The sequence below is a fragment of the Salvelinus alpinus genome, chromosome 34 (genome assembly GCF_045679555.1).
Source record: "Salvelinus alpinus chromosome 34, SLU_Salpinus.1, whole genome shotgun sequence".
NCBI classification, from domain to species: Eukaryota; Metazoa; Chordata; class Actinopteri; order Salmoniformes; family Salmonidae; genus Salvelinus; species Salvelinus alpinus.
Window position 1 is genome coordinate 7,172,917 of NC_092119.1, and position 24,251 is coordinate 7,197,167.

General features: G+C 45.1%; 1 protein-coding gene across 7 annotated transcripts in view; it reads left to right on the top strand.

Annotated features, from left to right (window-relative positions):
* Window positions 1-24,251, top strand: part of fgfr3 (fibroblast growth factor receptor 3) — a 269,105-nt gene that overhangs the window by 238,598 nt on the left and 6,256 nt on the right. For all 7 annotated transcript variants that reach the window (XM_071382150.1, XM_071382149.1, XM_071382152.1 and 4 more), the window contains 2 exons: window positions 11,715-11,785; window positions 21,100-21,237. In XM_071382150.1, coding sequence (XP_071238251.1) covers window positions 11,715-11,785; window positions 21,100-21,237 — 209 coding nt within the window. The remainder of the gene's footprint in view (window positions 1-11,714; window positions 11,786-21,099; window positions 21,238-24,251) is intronic.

Genomic DNA, 24,251 nt, shown 5'->3' on the forward strand with positions numbered 1-24,251 from the left:
AAGACAGTGATTGGGGGGGTATATCTGTTATGGGTAAGACAGTGATTGGGGGGTATATCTGTTATGGGTAAGACAGTGATTGGGGGGGGTATATCTGTTATGGGTAAGACAGTGATTGGGGGGGGAGGTATATCTGTTATGGGTAAGACAGTGATTGGGGGAGGTATATCTGTTATGGGTAAGACAGTGATTGGGGGGGAGGTATATCTGTTATGGGTAAGACAGTGATTGGGGAGGTATATATGTTATGGGTAAGACAGTGATTGGGGGGGAGGTATATCTGTTATGGGTAAGACAGTGATTGGGGAGGTATATCTGTTAGGGGTAAGACAGTGATTGGGGAGGTATATCTGTTATGGGTAAGACAGTGATTGGGGAGGTATATCTGTTATGGGTAAGACAGTGATTGGGGGGGGTATATCTGTTATGGTAAGACAGTGATTGGGGAGGTATATCTGTTATGGGTAAGACAGTGATTGGGGAGGTATATCTTATGGGTAAGATAGTGATTGGGGGGGGGTATATCTGTTATGGGTAAGACAGTGATTGGGAGGGGGGTATATCTGTTATGGGTAAGACAGTGATTGGGGAGGTATATCTGTTATGGGTAAGACAGTGATTGGGGGGGGGTATATCTGTTATGGGTAAGATAGTGATTGGGGAGGTATATCTGTTATGGGTAAGACAGTGATTGGGGGGGGGGTATATCTGTTATGGGTAAGATAGTGATTGGGGGGAGGTATATCTGTTATGGGTAAGATAGTGATTGGGGGGGGGTATATCTGTTATGGGTAAGACAGTGATTGGGGAGGTATATCTGTTATGGGTAAGACAGTGATTGGGGGGGTATATCTGTTATGGGTAAGACAGTGATTGGGGGGGAGGTATATCTGTTATGGGTAAGACAGTGATTGGGGGGGAGGTATATCTGTTATGGGTAAGACAGTGATTGGGGGGGTATATCTGTTATGGGTAAGACAGTGATTGGGGGGGAGGTATATCTGTTATGGGTAAGACAGTGATTGGGGGGGGGGTATATCTGTTATGGGTAAGACAGTGATTGGGGGAGGTATATCTGTTATGGGTAAGACAGTGATTGGGGGGGTATATCTGTTATGGGTAAGACAGTGATTGGGGGGGTATATCTGTTATGGGTAAGACAGTGATTGGGGAGGTATATCTGTTATGGGTAAGACAGTGATTGGGGGGGTATATCTGTTATGGGTAAGACAGTGATTGGGGGGGTATATCTGTTATGGGTAAGACAGTGATTGGGGGGAGGTATATCTGTTATGGGTAAGACAGTGATTGGGGGGGGAGGTATATCTGTTATGGGTAAGACAGTGATTGGGGGAGGTATATCTGTTATGGGTAAGACAGTGATTGGGGAGGTATATCTGTTATGGGTAAGACAGTGATTGGGGGGGAGGTATATCTGTTATGGGTAAGACAGTGATTGGGGAGGTATATCTGTTAGGGGTAAGACAGTGATTGGGGAGGTATATCTGTTATGGGTAAGACAGTGATTGGGGAGGTATATCTGTTATGGGTAAGACAGTGATTGGGGGAGGTATATCTGTTATGGGTAAGACAGTGATGGGGGGGGGTATATCTGTTACGGGTAAGACAGTGATTGGGGGAGGTATATCTGTTATGGGTAAGACAGTGATTAGGGGGGGGGTATATCTGTTATGGGTAAGACAGTGATTGGGGGGGTATATCTGTTACGGGTAAGACAGTGATTGGGGGGGTATATCTGTTACGGGTAAGACAGTGATTGGGGGGGTATATCTGTTATGGGTAAGACAGTGATTGGGGGGGGGTATATCTTATGGGTAAGACAGTGATTGGGGGGGGTATATCTGTTATGGGTAAGACAGTGATTGGGGAGGTATATCTGTTATGGGTAAGACAGTGATTGGGGGGGGGTATATCTTATGGGTAAGACAGTGATTGGGGGGGTTATATCTGTTATGGGTAAGACAGTGATTGGGAGGGGGGTATATCTGTTATGGGTAAGACAGTGATTGGGGGGGGGGTATATCTGTTATGGGTAAGATAGTGATTGGGGAGGTATATCTGTTATGGGTAAGACAGTGATTGGGGGGGGGTATATCTGTTATGGGTAAGATAGTGATTGGGGGGAGGTATATCTGTTATGGGTAAGATAGTGATTGGGGGGGTATATCTGTTATGGGTAAGACAGTGATTGGGGGGGAGGTATATCTGTTATGGGTAAGACAGTGATGGGGGGGGGGGGGGTATATCTGTTATGGGTAAGACAGTGATTGGGGAGGTATATCTGTTATGGGTAAGACAGTGATTGGGGGGGTATATCTGTTATGGGTAAGACAGTGATTGGGGAGGTATATCTGTTATGGGTAAGACAGTGATTGGGGGGGTATATCTGTTATGGGTAAGACAGTGATTGGGGGGTATATCTGTTATGGGTAAAACAGTGATTGGGGGGGGGGGTATATCTGTTATGGGTAAGACAGTGATTGGGGGAGGTATCTCTTTTATGGGTAAGACAGTGATTGGGGGGAGGTATATCTGTTATGGGTAAGACAGTGATTGGGGAGGTATATCTGTTATGGGTAAGACAGTGATTGGGGGGGAGGTATATCTGTTATGGGTAAGACAGTGATTGGGGAGGTATATCTGTTATGGGTAAGACAGTGATTGGGGAGGTATATCTGTTATGGGTAAGACAGTGATTGGGGAGGTATATCTGTTATGGGTAAGACAGTGATTGGGGAGGTATATCTGTTATGGGTAAGACAGTGATTGGGGAGGTATATCTGTTATGGGTAAGACAGTGATTGGGGGGGGGGGTATATCTGTTATGGGTAAGACAGTGATTGGGGGGGGGGTATATCTGTTATGGTAAGACAGTGATTGGGGAGGTATATCTGTTATGGGTAAGACAGTGATTGGGGGAGGTATATATGTTATGGGTAAGACAGTGATGGGGGGGGTATATCTGTTACGGGTAAGACAGTGATTGGGGGAGGTATATCTGTTATGGGTAAAACAGTGATTGGGGGGGGTATATCTGTTATGGGTAAGACAGTGATTGGGGGGGGGTATATCTGTTATGGGTAAGACAGTGATTGGGGGGGGTATATCTGTTACGGGTAAGACAGTGATTGGGGGGGGTATATCTGTTACGGGTAAGACAGTGATTGGGGGGGTATATCTGTTATGGGTAAGACAGTGATTGGGGGGGGGGTATATCTTATGGGTAAGACAGTGATTGGGGGGGTATATCTGTTATGGGTAAGACAGTGATTGGGGGGGGTATATCTGTTATGGGTAAGACAGTGATTGGGGGGGGGTATATCTGTTATGGTAAGACAGTGATTGGGGAGGTATATCTGTTATGGGTAAGACAGTGATTGGGGGAGGTATATATGTTATGGGTAAGACAGTGATGGGGGGGGTATATCTGTTACGGGTAAGACAGTGATTGGGGGAGGTATATCTGTTATGGGTAAAACAGTGATTGGGGGGGGTATATCTGTTATGGGTAAGACAGTGATTGGGGGGGGTATATCTGTTATGGGTAAGACAGTGATTGGGGGGGGTATATCTGTTACGGGTAAGACAGTGATTGGGGGGGTATATCTGTTACGGGTAAGACAGTGATTGGGGGGGTATATCTGTTATGGGTAAGACAGTGATTGGGGGGGGGTATATCTTATGGGTAAGACAGTGATTGGGGGGGGTATATCTGTTATGGGTAAGACAGTGATTGGGGGGGGTATATCTGTTATGGGTCAGACAGTGATTGGGGAGGTATATCTGTTATGGGTAAGACAGTGATTGGGAGGGGGGTATATCTGTTATGGGTAAGACAGTGATTGGGGAGGTATATCTGTTATGGGTAAGACAGTGATTGGGGGGGGTATATCTGTTATGGGTAAGATAGTGATTGGGGAGGTATATCTGTTATGGGTAAGACAGTGATTGGGGGGGGGGGGTATATCTGTTATGGGTAAGATAGTGATTGGGGGGAGGTATATCTGTTATGGGTAAGATAGTGATTGGGGGGGTATATCTGTTATGGGTAAGACAGTGATTGGGGGGGAGGTATATCTGTTATGGGTAAGACAGTGATTGGGGGGGGGGTATATCTGTTATGGGTAAGACAGTGATTGGGGAGGTATATCTGTTATGGGTAAGACAGTGATTGGGGGGGTATATCTGTTATGGGTAAGACAGTGATTGGGGGGGTATATCTGTTATGGGTAAGACAGTGATTGGGGAGGTATATCTGTTATGGGTAAGACAGTGATTGGGGGGGTATATCTGTTATGGGTAAGACAGTGATTGGGGCTATATCTGTTATGGGTAAAACAGTGATGGGGGGGGGGGTATATCTGTTATGGGTAAGACAGTGATTGGGGGGGGAGGTATATCTGTTATGGGTAAGACAGTGATTGGGGGAGGTATATCTGTTATGGGTAAGACAGTGATTGGGGGGGAGGTATATCTGTTATGGGTAAGACAGTGATTGGGGAGGTATATCTGTTATGGGTAAGACAGTGATGGGGGAGGTATATCTGTTATGGGTAAGACAGTGATTGGGGAGGTATATCTGTTATGGGTAAGACAGTGATTGGGGAGGTATATCTGTTATGGGTAAGACAGTGATTGGGGAGGTATATCTGTTATGGGTAAGACAGTGATTGGGGAGGTATATCTGTTATGGGTAAGACAGTGATTGGGGAGGTATATCTGTTATGGGTAAGACAGTGATTGGGGGGGGGTATATCTGTTATGGTAAGACAGTGATTGGGGAGGTATATCTGTTATGGGTAAGACAGTGATTGGGGGAGGTATATATGTTATGGGTAAGACAGTGATGGGGGGGTATATCTGTTACGGGTAAGACAGTGATTGGGGGAGGTATATCTGTTATGGGTAAAACAGTGATTGGGGGGGGTATATCTGTTATGGGTAAGACAGTGATTGGGGGGGGGTATATCTGTTATGGGTAAGACAGTGATTGGGGGGGGTATATCTGTTACGGGTAAGACAGTGATTGGGGGGGTATATCTGTTACGGGTAAGACAGTGATTGGGGGAGGTATATCTGTTATGGGTAAGACAGTGATTGGGGGGGGGGGTATATCTTATGGGTAAGACAGTGATTGGGGGGGTATATCTGTTATGGGTAAGACAGTGATTGGGGGGGGGGGTATATCTGTTATGGGTAAGACAGTGATTGGGGGGGGGTATATCTGTTATGGTAAGACAGTGATTGGGGAGGTATATCTGTTATGGGTAAGACAGTGATTGGGGGAGGTATATATGTTATGGGTAAGACAGTGATGGGGGGGGTATATCTGTTACGGGTAAGACAGTGATTGGGGGAGGTATATCTGTTATGGGTAAAACAGTGATTGGGGGGGGGTATATCTGTTATGGGTAAGACAGTGATTGGGGGGGGTATATCTGTTATGGGTAAGACAGTGATTGGGGGGGTATATCTGTTACGGGTAAGACAGTGATTGGGGGGGGTATATCTGTTACGGGTAAGACAGTGATTGGGGGGGTATATCTGTTATGGGTAAGACAGTGATTGGGGGGGGGGGTATATCTGTTATGGGTAAGATAGTGATTGGGGGGGGGTATATCTGTTATGGGTAAGATAGTGATTGGGGGGGGTATATCTGTTATGGGTAAGACAGTGATTGGGGAGGTATATCTGTTATGGGTAAGACAGTGATTGAGGGGGTATATCTGTTATGGGTAAGACAGTGATTGGGGGGGAGGTATATCTGTTATGGGTAAGACAGTGATTGGGGGGGAGGTATATCTGTTATGGGTAAGACAGTGATTGGGGAGGTATATCTGTTATGGGTAAGACAGTGATTGGGGGAGGTATATCTGTTATGGGTAAGACAGTGATTGGGGGGGGGGTATATCTTATGGGTAAGACAGTGATTGGGGGGGTATATCTGTTATGGGTAAGACAGTGATTGGGGGGGGGGGTATATCTGTTATGGGTAAGACAGTGATTGGGGGGGGGTATATCTGTTATGGTAAGACAGTGATTGGGGAGGTATATCTGTTATGGGTAAGACAGTGATTGGGGGAGGTATATATGTTATGGGTAAGACAGTGATGGGGGGGGTATATCTGTTACGGGTAAGACAGTGATTGGGGGAGGTATATCTGTTATGGGTAAAACAGTGATTGGGGGGGGTATATCTGTTATGGGTAAGACAGTGATTGGGGGGGGTATATCTGTTATGGGTAAGACAGTGATTGGGGGGGTATATCTGTTACGGGTAAGACAGTGATTGGGGGGGGTATATCTGTTACGGGTAAGACAGTGATTGGGGGGGTATATCTGTTATGGGTAAGACAGTGATTGGGGGGGGGGGTATATCTGTTATGGGTAAGATAGTGATTGGGGGGAGGTATATCTGTTATGGGTAAGATAGTGATTGGGGGGGGTATATCTGTTATGGGTAAGACAGTGATTGGGGAGGTATATCTGTTATGGGTAAGACAGTGATTGAGGGGGTATATCTGTTATGGGTAAGACAGTGATTGGGGGGGAGGTATATCTGTTATGGGTAAGACAGTGATTGGGGGGGAGGTATATCTGTTATGGGTAAGACAGTGATTGGGGGGGTATATCTGTTATGGGTAAGACAGTGATTGGGGGGGAGGTATATCTGTTATGGGTAAGACAGTGATTGTGGGGGGGGTATATCTGTTATGGGTAAGACAGTGATTGGGGGAGGTATATCTGTTATGGGTAAAACAGTGATTGGGGAGGTATATCTGTTATGGGTAAGACAGTGATTGGGGGGGGGTATATCTGTTATGGGTAAGACAGTGATTGGGGGGGTATATCTGTTATGGGTAAGACAGTGATTGGGGGGGTATATCTGTTATGGGTAAGACAGTGATTGGGGAGGTATATCTGTTATGGGTAAGACAGTGATTGGGGGGGTATATCTGTTATGGGTAAGACAGTGATTGGGGGGTATATCTGTTATGGGTAAGACAGTGATTGGGGGGGGTATATATGTTATGGGTAAGACAGTGATTGGGGGGGAGGTATATCTGTTATGGGTAAGACAGTGATTGGGGGAGGTATATCTGTTATGGGTAAGACAGTGATTGGGGGGGAGGTATATCTGTTATGGGTAAGACAGTGATTGGGGAGGTATATATGTTATGGGTAAGACAGTGATTGGGGGGGAGGTATATCTGTTATGGGTAAGACAGTGATTGGGGAGGTATATCTGTTAGGGGTAAGACAGTGATTGGGGAGGTATATCTGTTATGGGTAAGACAGTGATTGGGGAGGTATATCTGTTATGGGTAAGACAGTGATTGGGGGGGGTATATCTGTTATGGTAAGACAGTGATTGGGAGGGGGGTATATCTGTTATGGGTAAGACAGTGATTGGGGAGGTATATCTGTTATGGGTAAGACAGTGATTGGGGGGGGGTATATCTGTTATGGGTAAGATAGTGATTGGGGAGGTATATCTGTTATGGGTAAGACAGTGATTGGGCGGGGGGGTATATCTGTTATGGGTAAGATAGTGATTGGGGGGAGGTATATCTGTTATGGGTAAGATAGTGATTGGGGGGGGGGGTATATCTGTTATGGGTAAGACAGTGATTGGGGAGGTATATCTGTTATGGGTAAGACAGTGATTGGGGGGGTATATCTGTTATGGGTAAGACAGTGATTGGGGGGGAGGTATATCTGTTATGGGTAAGACAGTGATTGGGGGGGAGGTATATCTGTTATGGGTAAGACAGTGATTGGGGGGGTATATCTGTTATGGGTAAGACAGTGATTGGTTGGGGAGGTATATCTGTTATGGGTAAGACAGTGATTGGGGGGGGGTATATCTGTTATGGGTAAGACAGTGATTGGGGGAGGTATATCTGTTATGGGTAAGACAGTGATTGGGGGGGTATATCTGTTATGGGTAAGACAGTGATTGGGGGGGTATATCTGTTATGGGTAAGACAGTGATTGGGGAGGTATATCTGTTATGGGTAAGACAGTGATTGGGGGGGTATATCTGTTATGGGTAAGACAGTGATTGGGGGGTATATCTGTTATGGGTAAGACAGTGATTGGGGGGGTATATCTGTTATGGGTAAGACAGTGATTGGGGGGGGAGGTATATCTGTTATGGGTAAGACAGTGATTGGGGGAGGTATATCTGTTATGGGTAAGACAGTGATTGGGGAGGTATATCTGTTATGGGTAAGACAGTGATTGGGGGGGAGGTATATCTGTTATGGGTAAGACAGTGATTGGGGAGGTATATCTGTTAGGGGTAAGACAGTGATTGGGGAGGTATATCTGTTATGGGTAAGACAGTGATTGGGGAGGTATATCTGTTATGGGTAAGACAGTGATTGGGGGAGGTATATCTGTTATGGGTAAGACAGTGATGGGGGGGGGTATATCTGTTACGGGTAAGACAGTGATTGGGGGAGGTATATCTGTTATGGGTAAGACAGTGATTAGGGGGGGGGTATATCTGTTATGGGTAAGACAGTGATTGGGGGGGTATATCTGTTACAGGTAAGACAGTGATTGGGGGGGTATATCTGTTACGGGTAAGACAGTGATTGGGGGGGTATATCTGTTATGGGTAAGACAGTGATTGGGGGGGGGTATATCTTATGGGTAAGACAGTGATTGGGGGGGGTATATCTGTTATGGGTAAGACAGTGATTGGGGAGGTATATCTGTTATGGGTAAGACAGTGATTGGGGGGGGTATATCTTATGGGTAAGACAGTGATTGGGGGGGTTATATCTGTTATGGGTAAGACAGTGATTGGGAGGGGGGTATATCTGTTATGGGTAAGACAGTGATTGGGGGGGGGTATATCTGTTATGGGTAAGATAGTGATTGGGGAGGTATATCTGTTATGGGTAAGACAGTGATTGGGGGGGGGGGTATATCTGTTATGGGTAAGATAGTGATTGGGGGGAGGTATATCTGTTATGGGTAAGATAGTGATTGGGGGGGTATATCTGTTATGGGTAAGACAGTGATTGGGGGGGAGGTATATCTGTTATGGGTAAGACAGTGATGGGGGGGGGGGGGTATATCTGTTATGGGTAAGACAGTGATTGGGGAGGTATATCTGTTATGGGTAAGACAGTGATTGGGGGGGTATATCTGTTATGGGTAAGACAGTGATTGGGGAGGTATATCTGTTATGGGTAAGACAGTGATTGGGGGGGTATATCTGTTATGGGTAAGACAGTGATTGGGGGGTATATCTGTTATGGGTAAAACAGTGATGGGGGGGGGGTATATCTGTTATGGGTAAGACAGTGATTGGGGGAGGTATATCTGTTATGGGTAAGACAGTGATTGGGGGGGAGGTATATCTGTTATGGGTAAGACAGTGATTGGGGAGGTATATCTGTTATGGGTAAGACAGTGATTGGGGGGGAGGTATATCTGTTATGGGTAAGACAGTGATTGGGGAGGTATATCTGTTATGGGTAAGACAGTGATTGGGGAGGTATATCTGTTATGGGTAAGACAGTGATTGGGGAGGTATATCTGTTATGGGTAAGACAGTGATTGGGGAGGTATATCTGTTATGGGTAAGACAGTGATTGGGGAGGTATATCTGTTATGGGTAAGACAGTGATTGGGGGGGGGGTATATCTGTTATGGGTAAGACAGTGATTGGGGGGGGGGTATATCTGTTATGGTAAGACAGTGATTGGGGAGGTATATCTGTTATGGGTAAGACAGTGATTGGGGGAGGTATATATGTTATGGGTAAGACAGTGATGGGGGGGGTATATCTGTTACGGGTAAGACAGTGATTGGGGGAGGTATATCTGTTATGGGTAAAACAGTGATTGGGGGGGGTATATCTGTTATGGGTAAGACAGTGATTGGGGGGGGGTATATCTGTTATGGGTAAGACAGTGATTGGGGGGGGTATATCTGTTACGGGTAAGACAGTGATTGGGGGGGGTATATCTGTTACGGGTAAGACAGTGATTGGGGGGGTATATCTGTTATGGGTAAGACAGTGATTGGGGGGGGGTATATCTTATGGGTAAGACAGTGATTGGGGGGGGTATATCTGTTATGGGTAAGACAGTGATTGGGGGGGGTATATCTGTTATGGGTAAGACAGTGATTGGGGGGGGGGTATATCTGTTATGGTAAGACAGTGATTGGGGAGGTATATCTGTTATGGGTAAGACAGTGATTGGGGGAGGTATATATGTTATGGGTAAGACAGTGATGGGGGGGGTATATCTGTTACGGGTAAGACAGTGATTGGGGGAGGTATATCTGTTATGGGTAAAACAGTGATTGGGGGGGGTATATCTGTTATGGGTAAGACAGTGATTGGGGGGGGTATATCTGTTATGGGTAAGACAGTGATTGGGGGGGGTATATCTGTTACGGGTAAGACAGTGATTGGGGGGGGTATATCTGTTACGGGTAAGACAGTGATTGGGGGGGTATATCTGTTATGGGTAAGACAGTGATTGGGGGGGGGTATATCTTATGGGTAAGACAGTGATTGGGGGGGGTATATCTGTTATGGGTAAGACAGTGATTGGGGGGGGTATATCTGTTATGGGTAAGACAGTGATTGGGGAGGTATATCTGTTATGGGTAAGACAGTGATTGGGAGGGGGGTATATCTGTTATGGGTAAGACTGTGATTGGGGAGGTATATCTGTTATGGGTAAGACAGTGATTGGGGGGGGGTATATCTGTTATGGGTAAGATAGTGATTGGGGAGGTATATCTGTTATGGGTAAGACAGTGATTGGGGGGGGAGGTATATCTGTTATGGGTAAGATAGTGATTGGGGGGAGGTATATCTGTTATGGGTAAGATAGTGATTGGGGGGGGTATATCTGTTATGGGTAAGACAGTGATTGGGGGGGTATATCTGTTATGGGTAAGACAGTGATTGGGGGGGAGGTATATCTGTTATGGGTAAGACAGTGATTGGGGGGGAGGTATATCTGTTATGGGTAAGACAGTGATTGGGGGGGTATATCTGTTATGGGTAAGACAGTGATTGGGGGGAGGTATATCTGTTTTGGGTAAGACAGTGATTGGGGGGGGGGGTATATCTGTTATGGGTAAGACAGTGATTGGGGGAGGTATATCTGTTATGGGTAAGACAGTGATTGGGGGGGTATATCTGTTATGGGTAAGACAGTGATTGGGGGGTATATCTGTTATGGGTAAAACAGTGATTGGGGGGGGGGGTATATCTGTTATGGGTAAGACAGTGATTGGGGGGGAGGTATATCTGTTATGGGTAAGACAGTGATTGGGGAGGTATATCTGTTATGGGTAAGACAGTGATTGGGGAGGTATATCTGTTATGGGTAAGACAGTGATTGGGGGGAGGTATATCTGTTATAGGTAAGACAGTGATTGGGGGGGAGGTATATCTGTTATGGGTAAGACAGTGATTGGGGGAGGTATATCTGTTATGGGTAAGACAGTGATTGGGGGGGAGGTATATCTGTTATGGGTAAGACAGTGATTGGGGAGGTATATCTGTTATGGGTAAGACAGTGATTGGGGGGGAGGTATATCTGTTATGGGTAAGACAGTGATTGGGGGGGGTATATCTGTAATGTATTGTCTGGGTGTATTTTGATCCGTTGTGCTGATACAGCTGTTCTGTTGTCTGTGTGTTGTTGCAGGGTCGTCTCCCCGTGAAATGGATGGCTCCAGAGGCTCTGTTCGACCGCGTCTACACGCACCAGAGCGATGTGTAAGTTGACACAGCCAGCCACACAGCATGCCTCCGGTCTGCCCATGTAGAGAGATATGCAGGACAGGAAGAATGTGTTGTAATATCATGAGTTAGTGAATTAGCCTCAATTACCATCAAAACCACGTGTGAATATAGATTTATATATCTCAGTCCTGTATCAGTCCTGTTGTATCAGTCCTGTTGTATCAGTCCTGTATCAGTCCTGTATCAGTCCTGTTGTATTTTTTATTTATTTATTTTTCCGTTATTTTACCAGGTAAGTTGACTGAGAACACGTTCTCATTTGCAGCAACGACCTGGGGAATAGTTACAGGGGAGAGGAGGGGGATGAATGAGCCAATTGTAAACTGGGGATTATTAGGTGACCGTGATGGTTGAGGGCCAGATTGGGAATTTAGCCAGGACACCGGGGTTAACACCCCTACTCTTACGACAAGTGCCATGGGATCTTTAATGACCTCAGAGAGTCAGGACACCCGTTTAACATCCCATCCGAAAGACGGCACCCTACACAGAGCAGTGTCCCCAATCACTGCCCTGGGGCATTGGGATCTTTGTTCAGACCAGAGGAAAGAGTGCCTCCTACTGGCCCTCCAACACCACTTCCAGCAGCATCTGGTCTCCCATCCAGGGACTGATCAGTCCTGTTGTCTCAGTCCTGTTGTATCAGTCCTGTTGTATCAGTCCTGTTGTATCAGTCCTGTTGTATCAGTCCTGTATCAGTCCTGTATCAGTCCTGTTGTATCAGTCCTGTATCAGTCCTGTTGTATCAGTCCTGTATCAGTCCTGTTGTATCAGTCCTGTATCAGTCCTGTTGTATCAGTCCTGTTGTATCAGTCCTGTTGTATCAGTCCTGTATCAGTCCTGTTGTATCAGTCCTGTATCAGTCCTGTATCAGTCCTGTTGTATCAGTCCTGTTGTATCAGTCCTGTATCAGTCCTGTTGTATCAGTCCTGTATCAGTCCTGTATCAGTCCTGTATCAGTCCTGTTGTATCAGTCCTGTTGTATCAGTCCTGTTGTATCAGTCCTGTATCAGTCCTGTATCAGTCCTGTTGTATCAGTCCTGTATCAGTCCTGTATCAGTCCTGTATCAGTCCTGTTGTATCAGTCCTGTTGTCTCAGTCCTGTTGTATCAGTCCTGTATCAGTCCTGTTGTATCAGTCCTGTTGTATCAGTCCTGTTGTATCAGTCCTGTTGTATCAGTCCTGTATCAGTCCTGTTGTATCAGTCCTGTATCAGTCCTGTTGTATCAGTCCTGTTGTATCAGTCCTGTGTCAGTCCTGTATCAGTCCTGTATCAGTCCTGTTGTATCAGTCCTGTATCAGTCCTGTATCAGTCCTGTTGTATCAGTCCTGTTGTATCAGTCCTGTTGTATCAGTCCTGTTGTATCAGTCCTGTTGTGTCAGTCCTGTTGTATCAGTCCTGTTGTGTCAGTCCTGTTGTGTCAGTCCTGTTGTATCAGTCCTGTATCAGTCCTGTTGTGTCAGTCCTGTTGTATCAGTGCTGTTGTGTCAGTCCTGTATCAGTCCTGTATCAGTCCTGTTGTGTCAGTCCTGTTGTATCAGTCCTGTTGTATCAGTCCTGTTGTATCAGTCCTGTTGTATCAGTCCTGTATCAGTCCTGTATCAGTCCTGTTGTCTCAGTCCTGTTCAAATCAAATCAGAGTTTATTTGTCACATAAGCCGAATACAACAAATGGTAGACCTTACCATGAAATGCTTACTTACAAGCTCTTAACCAACAGTGCAGTTCAAGAGTTCAAATATTTACCAAATTAACTAAAGTATGAAAATAATCAAAAGTAACACAATAAAATAACAATAACGAGGCTATATACAGGGGGTACCGGTACCAAGTCAGTGTGCAGGGGGTACAGGTTAGTGATGAGGCTATATACAGGGGGTACCGGTACCAAGTCAGTGTGCAGGGGGTACAGGTTAGTGATGAGGCTATATACAGGGGGTACCGGTACCGAGTCAGTGTGTGGGGGTACAGGTTAGTGATGAGGCTATATACAGGGGGTACCGGTACCGAGTCAGTGTGCAGGGGGTACAGGTTAGTGATGAGGCTATATACAGGGGGTACCGGTACCGAGTCAGTGTGCAGGGGGTACAGGTTAGTGATGAGGCTATATACAGGGGGTACCGGTACCAAGTCAGTGTGCAGGGGGTACAGATTAGTGATGAGGCTATATACAGGGGGTACCGGTACCGAGTCAGTGTGCGGGGGTACAGGTTAGTTGAGGTAATTTGTACATGTAGGTGGGGGTGAAGTGACTATGCATAGATAATAAACAGCAAATAGCAACAGTGTACAAAACAAATGGAGGGGGGGGTCAATATAATAGTCCGGTGGCCATTTGATTAACTGTTCAGCAGTCTTCTGGCTTCGGGGTAGAAGCTGTTAAGAAGCCTTTTGGTCCCAGATTTGGCGCTCTGGTACAGCTAGCAGAGAAAACAGTCTTTGACTTGGGTGACGGGAGTCTCTGACGATTTTATGGGCTTTCCGCTGACGCCGCCCATTATATAGGTCCTGGATGGCAGGAAGACCCGGTGATGTACTGGGCCATGCACACTACCCTCTGTAGAGCCTTACGGTCAGATGCTGAGCAGTTGATGCAACCAGTCAGGATGCTCTCGATGGTGCTGCTGTATAACCTTTTGAGGATCTGAGGACCCATGACAAATCTTTTCAGTCTCCTGAGGGGGAAAAGGTTTTGTCGTGGCCTCTTCACGATTGTCTTGGTGTATTTGGACCATGATAGTTCGTTGGTGATGTGGGCACCAAGGAACTTGAAACTCTCGACCCGCTCCACTACAGCCCTGTCAATGTCAATGGGGGCCTGTTCGGCCCGCCTTTTCCTGTAGCCCACGATCAGCTCCTTTGTCTTGCTCACATTGAGGGAGAGGTTGTTGTCCTGGCACCACACTGCCAGTTCTCTGACCTCCTCCCTATAGGCTGTCTCATCGTTGTCAGTGATCAGGCCTACCACTGTTGTGTCGTCTGCAAACTATATGATGGTGTTGGAGTCATTTTTGGCCACGCAGTTGTTGGTGAACAGGAAGTACAGGAGGGGTCTAAGTACACACCCCTGAGGAGCGCCAATGTTTAGGATCAGCGTGGCAGATGTGTTGTTGCCTAGCCTTACCACCCCTGGCGGCCCGTCTGGAAGTCGAGGATCCAGTTGCAGGGGGAGGTGTTTAGTCCCAGGGTCCTTAGCTCAGTGATGAGCTTTGAGGGCACTATGGTGTTGAACACTGAGCTTTAGTCAATGAATAGCATTCTCACGTAGGTGTTCCTTTAGTCCAGGTGTGAAAGGGCAGTGTGGAGTCCGATTGAGATAGTGTCATCTGTGGATCTGTTGGGGCATTATGCGAATTGGAGTGGGTCTATGGTTTCCAGCATGATGGTGTTGATGTGAGCCATGACCAGCCTTTCAAAGCCATCATTTAGGCAGGTTACCTTCGCTTTTTTGGGCACAGGGACTATGGGGATCTGTTTGAAACATGGTATTACAGAAATGAAGACACTTGCCAGTTGGTCCGCGAATGCATGAGTACACTTCCTGGTAATCCGTCTGGCCCTGTGCGGCTTTGTGAATGTTGTCCTGTTTAAAGGTCTTGCTCACATCGGCTACGGAGAGTGTCATCACACAGTCGTCCGGAACAGCTGGTGCTCTCATGCATGCTTCAGTGTTGCTTACCTCAAAGCGAGCATAAAATTTAGCATACATTTAGCTAATCTGGTAGGCTGAGGTGGTATACATATAAAGCCAGTGACTGATGTGGTGTACTCCTCAATGCCATTGGATGAATCCCGGAACATATTCCAGTCTGTGCTAGCAAAATAGTCCTGTAGCATAGCATCCGCGTCATCTGACCACTTCCGTATTGAGTGAGTCACTGGTACTTCCTGCTTTAGTTTTTGCTTGTAAGCAGGAAACAGGAGGATAGAATTATGGTCAGATTTCCCAAATGGAGGGCGAGGGAGAGCTTTGTATGTGTCTCTGTGTGTGGAGTATAGGTGGTCTAAAGTTTTTTTTACTCTGGTTGCACGTGACATCCGCAACCAGTCCATCATTACTTTAAGACATGAAGGTCATTCAATCTGGAACATTTCAAGAACTTTGAAAGTTTCTTCAAGTGCAGTCACAAAAACTATGAAGCGCTATGATGAAACTGATTCTCATGAGAACCGCCACAGGAAAGGAAGACCCAGAGTTACCTCTGCTGCAGAGGATAAGTTATTTAGAGTTAACTGCACTTCAGATTGCAGCCCAAATAAATGCTTCACCGAGTTCAAGTAACAGACACATCTCAACATCAACTGTTCAGAGGAGACTGCGTGAATCAGGCCTTCATGGTTGAATTGCTGCAAAGAAACCACTACTTAAGGACGCCAATAAGAAGAAGAGACTTGTTTGGGCCAAGAAACACAAGCAATGGACATTAGACTGGTGGAAATCTGTCCTTTGGTCTGATGAGTCCAAATTTGAGATTTTTAGTTCCAACTGCTGTGTCTTTGGAGACGCAGAGTAGGTGAACGGATGATCTCCGCATGTGTGGTTCCCACCGTGAAGCATGGAGGAGGAAGTGTGATGTTGTGGGGGTGCTTTGCTGGTGACACTGTCAGGGATTTATTTAGAGTTCAAGGTACACTTACCCAGCATGGCTACCACAGCATTCTGCAGCGATACGCCATCCCATCTGGTTTGCGCTTAGTGGGACTATCGTTTGTTTTTGAACAGGACAATGACCCAACACACCTCCAGGCTTTGTAAGAGCTATTTGACCAAGAAGGAGAGTGATGAAGTGCTGCATCAGATGACCTGGTCTCCACAATCCCCCGAACTCAACCAAATTGAGATGGTTTAAGATGAATTGGACCGCAGAGTGAAGGAAAATAAGTACTCAGAATATGTGGGAACTCCTTCAAGATTGTTGGAAAAGCATTCCAGGTGAAGCTGGTTCAGAGAATTCCAAGAGTGTGCAAAGCTGTCATCAAGGCAAAGGATGGCTACTGTGAAGAATCTCAAATATAAAATATATTTTGATTTGTTTAGCACTTATTTGGTTACTACAAGATTCCATATGTGTTATTTCATAGTTTTGATGTCTTCACTACTATTCTACAATGTAAAAAATAGTAAAAATATAGAAAAACCCTGGAATGAATAGGTGTTTCCAAACGTTTGACTGGTACTGTACATATAAAGTGGTTGAAACAGTATGTAAACATTATTAGAGTGACCAGTGTTCAATAACTCTATGTACATAGGGCAGCAGTCTCTAAGGTACAGGGTAGAGTACAGGGTGGTAGCCGGCTAGTAACAGTGACTAAGGTTCAGGGCAGGGTACTGGGTGGAGGACGGCTAGTGATGGCTATTTAACAGTCTGAAGTCCTGGAGATGGAAGCCAAGGAACTTTAAACTTTTGACTCTCTCCACTGCGGCCTGGTTGATGTGGATGGGGCCGTGCTTTCACTGTTGTCTACTGTAGTCCACGTTCAGCTCCTTCGTTTTGTTGACGTTGAGAGAGAGGTTATTTTCCTGGCACCACTCCGCCAGGGCTCTCACCTTCTCCATGTAGGCTGTCTCGTCGTTGTTGGTAATCAGACCACTGTTGTGCTGTCAGCACACTTGAAGATTGAGATGGAGACATGCGTGTCCACGTATTTAAATCAAATCAAATGTTATTTGTCACATGCTTGTTAAACAACAGGTGTAGACTAACAGTGAAATGCTTACTTACTTTTCCAACAATGCAGAGTTAAGGATAACAAAGTTAATACAAATTAAATAGTGACACAGTGAATAATGAATCAAAATAAAGAGTCAAAATAACATGGCTATATAAAAGGTTTACAGGAGCGGGCTGTAGAGTGGATCAGTGTGGAGGAGGTGTTGTTGCCTACCTTCCCCATCTGAGGTCAGCCCATCAGGAAGTCTAGGACCCAGTTGCACAGAGATGGGTTCAGACCCAGGACCCTGAGGTTATTGATGCACTTGGAGGGCACTATGGTGTTGTCAATGGAACAGCATTCTCACGTAGCTGTTCCTATTGTCCAGGAGGGGCGGTGTGGAATGCAATGGCGATTGCTTCGTCCATGGATCTGTTGGAGCGGTATGCACATTGTAGTGGGTCTAGGGTGTTGGGGTAAGGTGGAGGTGATATGATTTAACTAGCATCTCAAAGTGCTACTAGTCATTCAGTTACCTTATCTTCTTCCTTTTAGGTTCTATAGATAGTAACTATTTTTCTAAAAGTGTAGACTTGGAAACAATGTGTCCCTGATACAGTAGGTCTGGGTTATAGTATTAGCCCTGTATACAGTAGTAGGTCTGGGTTATAGTATTAGCCCTGTATACAGTAGTAGGTCTGGGTTATAGTATTAGCCCTGTATACAGTAGTAGGTCTGGGTTATAGTATTAGCCCTGTATACAGTAGTAGGTCTGGGTTATAGTATTAGCCCTGTATACAGTAGTAGGTCTGGGTTATAGTATTAGCCCTGTATACAGTAGTAGGTCTGGGTTATAGTATTAGCCCTGTATACAGTAGTAGGTCTGGGTTATAGTATTAGCCCTGTATACAGTAGTAGGTCTGGGTTATAGTATTAGCCCTGTAGACAGTAGTAGGTCTGGGTTATAGTATTAGCCCTGTAGACAGTAGTAGGTCTGGGTTATAGTAATAGTCAATATTATTATTTAATAAGAACTGAAATAACCGTTTTGTGTTCCAACTACATCTCGTCAGTTTGTATTTGAACAGTACGATATTCCATAAGACTCACACCACTACGTTATAGTAGCTACTACTGGAGACCTAGATCATGAACCAAGTATCAGAATTAATTTGGAACATAGTTTGTTTTTCCACACAGTCCCAGCATGGATTAAACACCCAAACACTACAGGAGCTGAAACACAGTGATATATGAAAACAATATTCAGTTTGAACTATTCTGGACAGTTTTAACCGAAAACTGTCAACACTAATAACTGGTTCCATCTGCGTTTCCACCTCAGACCTCAGATTGAGCCACAAATGAGTTGTGAATATTCATTATCTTGACGTGTTCTGAATGTGTTTGTTTGTTTATCCATGTTGTTGTTGTTGATGTTGTTCTTCGTTGTGCTGATGGCAGTAGTGCTGTAGGGAAATAGTATGACTGGTCTTTGACCATCAGACCTGTTTCTGTTCAACACACAATCATCAAATAAAATAAAATAAAATGTTATTGGTCACATACACATGGTTAGCAGATGTTATTGTGAGTGTAGCGAAATGCTTGTGCTTCTAGTTCCAACACTGCAGTAATATCTAACGTAATCGACAATTCCACTACCACTACCTAATACACACAAGTCTAAGTAAAGGAATGGAATAAGAATATATACATATAAATATATGGATGAGCAATGACAGAGCAGCATAGGCAAGATGCAATAGATATAAAATACAGCATATACGTATGAGATGAGTAATGTAAGATATGTAAACATGATTTAAAGTGACTAGTGATCCATTTATTAAAGTTTCCAATGATTCCAAGTCTGTATGTAGGCAGCAGCCTCTCTGTGTTAGTGGTGGCTGTTTAACAGTCTGATGGCCTTGAGATAGAAGCTGTTTTTCAGTCTCTCGGTCCCTGCTTTGATGCACCTGTACTGACCTCGCCTTCTGGATGATAACGGGGTGAACAGGCAGTGGCTCGGGTGATTGTTGTCCTTGCTGATCCTTTTGGCCTTCCTGTGACATCGGGTGGTGTAGGTGTCCTGGAGGGCAGGTAGTTTGCCCCCGGTGATGCGTTGTACAGACCTCACTACCCTCTGGAGAGCCTTACGGTTGTGGGCGGAGCAGCTGCTGTACCAGGTTTAAAGTGGCTAGTGATACATGTATTATATAAAGATGGCAAGATGCAGTAGATGCTATAGAGTACAGTAAATACATATACATTATATTAAGTGGCATTGTTTAAAGTGGCTAGTGATACATTTTTGATCAATTTCCATCAATTTCCATTATTAAAGTGAGCTGGAGTTGAGTCAGTATGTTGGCAGCAGCCTCTCTGTGTTAGTGGTGGCTGTTTAACAGTCTGATGGCCTTGAGATAGAAGCTGTTTTTCAGTCTCTCGGTCCCAGCTTTGATGCACCTGTACTGACCTCGCCTTCTGGATGGTAGCGGGGTGAACAGGCAGTGGCTCGGGTGATTGTTGTCCTTGATGATCTTTCTTGACTATCTTTCTGGCCTTCCTGTGACATCGGGTGCTGTAGGGTGACAGGTAAGGTGGAGGTGATATGATCCTGGACTAGTCTCTCAAAGCACTTCATGATGACAGAAGTGAGTGCAACGGGGCGATAGTCATTTAGTTCAGTTACCTTTGCCTTCTTGGGTACAGGAACAATGGTGGCCATCTTGAAGCATGTGGGGACCGCAGACTGGGATAGGGAGAGATTTCATATGTCCGGAAACACACCAGCCAGCTGGTCTGCGCATGCTCTGAGGACACGGCGAGGGATGCTGTCTGGGCCGGCAGCCTTGCGAGGGTTAACACGTTTAAATGTTTTACTCACGTCGACCACAGAGAAGGAGAGCCCAGAGTCCTTGGTAGCGGGCTGCGTCGGTGACACTGTATTATCCTCAAAGCGGGAAAAGAAGGAGTTTAGTTCGTCTGAAAGCAAGATGTCGGTGCCCGTGATGTGGCTGGTTTTCCTTTTGTAGTCCATGATTGTCTGTAGACCCTGTCACATACGTCTCATGTCTGAGCCGTTGAACTGCGACTCCACTTTGTCTCTGTACTCATGTTTCGCTTGTTTGATTGCCTTGCGGAGGGAATAACTACACTGTTTGTTTTCGGCCATATTCCCAGTCATTTTTCCGCGGTTAAATGCAGTGGTTCGCGCTTTCAGTTTTATGTGAATGCTGCCGTCAATCCACGGTTTCTGGTTAGGGTAGGTTTTAATAGTCACAGTGGGAACAACGTCCCCTATACACTTCCTGATGAACTCAATCACTGAATCAGCGTATACTTCAATATTATTCTCTGAGGCTCCCCGGAACATGTCCCAGTCCGCGTGATCAAAACAATCTTGAAGCGTTGTTTCCTATTGGTCAGACCAGTGTTGAATAGTCCTTAGCGCGGGTACATAATGATGACAATTTACTGATACAATGATACGCTTACCAGTATGTAGAGTTGAGTTGAGGCTTGTTTGGAAGGATTTAATAAGATAGAAAGTGAAGATGACAGCTGAACAATGTTACTACTTCAGTGCTCTTTGACCTCTAATCTGTGATCCCTCCCCTCTCTCCAGGTGGTCGTATGGGGTGCTGCTCTGGGAGATCTTTACCCTGGGAGGGTCCCCGTACCCCGGCATCCCTGTAGAGGAGCTGTTCAAACTGCTGAAGGAGGGCCACCGCATGGACAAGCCTGCCAACTGCACACATGAACTGTAGGTCTTGTTAATGTAACATTAATGTTTAATCTCTCTTGCGTTGTGTAATTTAGAGAGGAATACTAACCAGCGGTCCCAGTTGACCGGTAGTTTATTTTCTGACAATAGATAGAAAACAGCTCATTAGATGAGCAAGGCTCAATGATGTGGATGGCTGTCGATAGCATGAATCACTTGCATATTAAAATCAGACTGGGTCTTTTATCATCATTGATCACAATAACAAAAATATGACTAAATACAATGTGTAAATACCTGACCGTAGATAGGAAACAGCAAAAAAAATGTAAAAATAAATGTATACATATATAGTACCAGTCAAAAGTTGGAATCATGTAGTAACACAAAAAGTGTTAAATTAATCAAAATATATTTTATATTTGAGATTCTTCAAAGTAGCCACCCTTTGCCTTGATGACAGCTTTGCACACTCTTGGCATTCTCTCAACCAGCTTCATGAGTTAGCACTTCAATTAACAGGTGTGCCTTGTTAAAAGTTCATTTGTGGAAAGTTCATTTGTCATACTTTATGCGTTTGCGCCAATCAGTTGTGTTGTGACAAGGTAGGGGTGGTATACAGAAGATAGCCCTAATCCATATTATGGCAAGAACAGCTCAAATAAGCAAAGAGAAACGACAGTCCATCATTACTTTAAGAAATGAAGGTCAGTCAATCCGGAAAATTTCAAGAACTTTGAAAGTTTCTTCAAGTGCAGTCTCATAAACCATGAAACGCTATGATAAACTGTCTCTCATGAGGACCGCCACAGGAAAGGAAGACCCAGAGTTACCTCTGCTGCAGAGGACAAGTTCATTAGAGTTAAATGCACCTCAGATTGCAGCCCAAATAAATTCTTCACAGATTTCAAGTAACAGACACATCTCAACATCAACTGTTCAGAGGAGACTGTGAATCAGGCTGCAAAGAAATCACTACTAAAGGATGCCAATAATAAGAAGAGACTTACTTGGGCCAAGAAACACGAGCAATGGACATTATTCCGGTGGAAATCTGTCCTTTGGTCTGATGAGTCCAAATTTGCGATTTTTGGTTCCAACCTCCGTGTCCTTGTGAGACGCAGAGTAAGTGAATGTATGATCTCTGCATGTGTGGTTCCCACCATGAAGCATGGAGGAGGAGGTGTGATGGTGTGGGGGTGCTTTGCTAGTGACACTGTCAGGGATTTATTTAGAATTCAAGGCACACTTAACCAGCATGGCTACCACATCATTCTGCAACGATACGCCATCCTTTCTGGTGTGCGCTTAGTGGGACTATCATTTGATTTTCAACAGGACAATGATCCAACACACCTCCAGGCTGTGTAAGGGCTATTTGACCAAAAAGGAGAGTGATGGAGTGCTGCATCAAATGACCTGGCCTCCACAATCACCCAACCTCAACCCAATTGAGGTGGTTCGGGATGAGTTTGACTGCAGAGTGAAGGAAGTGCAGCCAACAAGTGCTCAGCATATGTGGGAACTCCAAGATTGTTGGAAAAGCATTCCAGGTGAATCTGGTTGAGAGAATGCCAAGAGTGTGCAAAGCTGTCATCAAGGCAAAGGGTGGCTACTTTGAAGAATCTATCACTTTTTTGGTTACTTCAAGATTCCATGTGTTATTTCATAGTTTTGATGTCTTCACTTTTATTCTACAATGTAGAAAATTGTGAAAATAAATAAAACACTTGAATGAGTAGGTGTGTCCAAACTTTTGACTGATACTGCACATGTCATAGGAGGCTGGTGGGCCGAGCTATAGGAGGACAGGCTCATTGTAATGACTGGAACAGAGTCAAACATGTGCTTTCCATATGTTTCATATGTTCCATGTAACAATGAGCCCGTCCTCCTATAGCTCGGCCCACCAGCCTCCACTGATATATGTTTTATTGTCACATACACTGGATAGGTTAGGGTTAAGTGCCTTGCTCAAGGGCACGCTGACAGATTTTTCACTTTTGGTTTCACTGGCCCAACGCTCTAACCGCTAGGCTACCTGCCACTCTTATATAGATGTGCAGGGCTCAATGATGTTGATGGCTCAATGATGTTGATGGATCAATGATGTTGATGGCTGCCATAAGCATGAATCTGTAACAACAACAGTGTATTAGCTATTGCGGTATTCACATCTAGCGTATACTAGCTAACTCACTTATACAGCATTTACATACATTACATTTAGAGAGTTCTTTGTAACTGTTGGTGTGGTCTGTATGGACTGTGTTGTATTGTAGCTGTTGGTGTGGTCTGTATGGACTGTGTTGTATTGTAACTGTTGGTGTGGTCTGTATGGACTGTGTTGTATTGTAACTGTTGGTGTGGTCTGTATGGACTGTGTTGTATTGTAGCTGTTGGTGTGGTCTGTATGGACTGTGTTGTATTGTAGCTGTTGGTGTGGTCTGTATGGACTGTGTTGTATTGTAGCTGTTGGTGTGGTCTGTATGGACTGTGTTGTATTGTAGCTGTTGGTGTGGTCTGCATGGACTGTGTTGTATTGTAGCTGTTGGTGTGGTCTGTATGGACTGTGTTGTATTGTAACTGTTGGTGTGGTCTGTATGGACTGTGTTGTATTGTAGCTGTTGGTGTGGTCTGTATGGACTGTGTTGTATTGTAACTGTTGGTGTGGTCTGTATGTACTGTGTTGTATTGTAACTGTTGGTGTGGTCTGTATGGACTGTGTTGTATTGTAACTGTTGGTGTGGTCTGTATGGACTGTGTTGTATTGTAGCTGTTGGTGTGGTCTGTATGGACTGTGTTGTATTGTAGCTGTTGGTGTGGTCTGTATGGACTGTGTTGTATTGTAGCTGTTGGTGTGGTCTGTATGGACTGTGTTGTATTGTAACTGTTGGTGTGGTCTGTATGGACTGAGTTTTATTGTATGGTGTGGTCTGTATGGACTGTGTTGTATTGTATGGTGTGGTCTGTATGGACTGTGTTGTATTGTAGCTGTTGGTGTGGTCTGTATGGACTGTGTTGTATTGTAGCTGTTGGTGTGGTCTGTATGG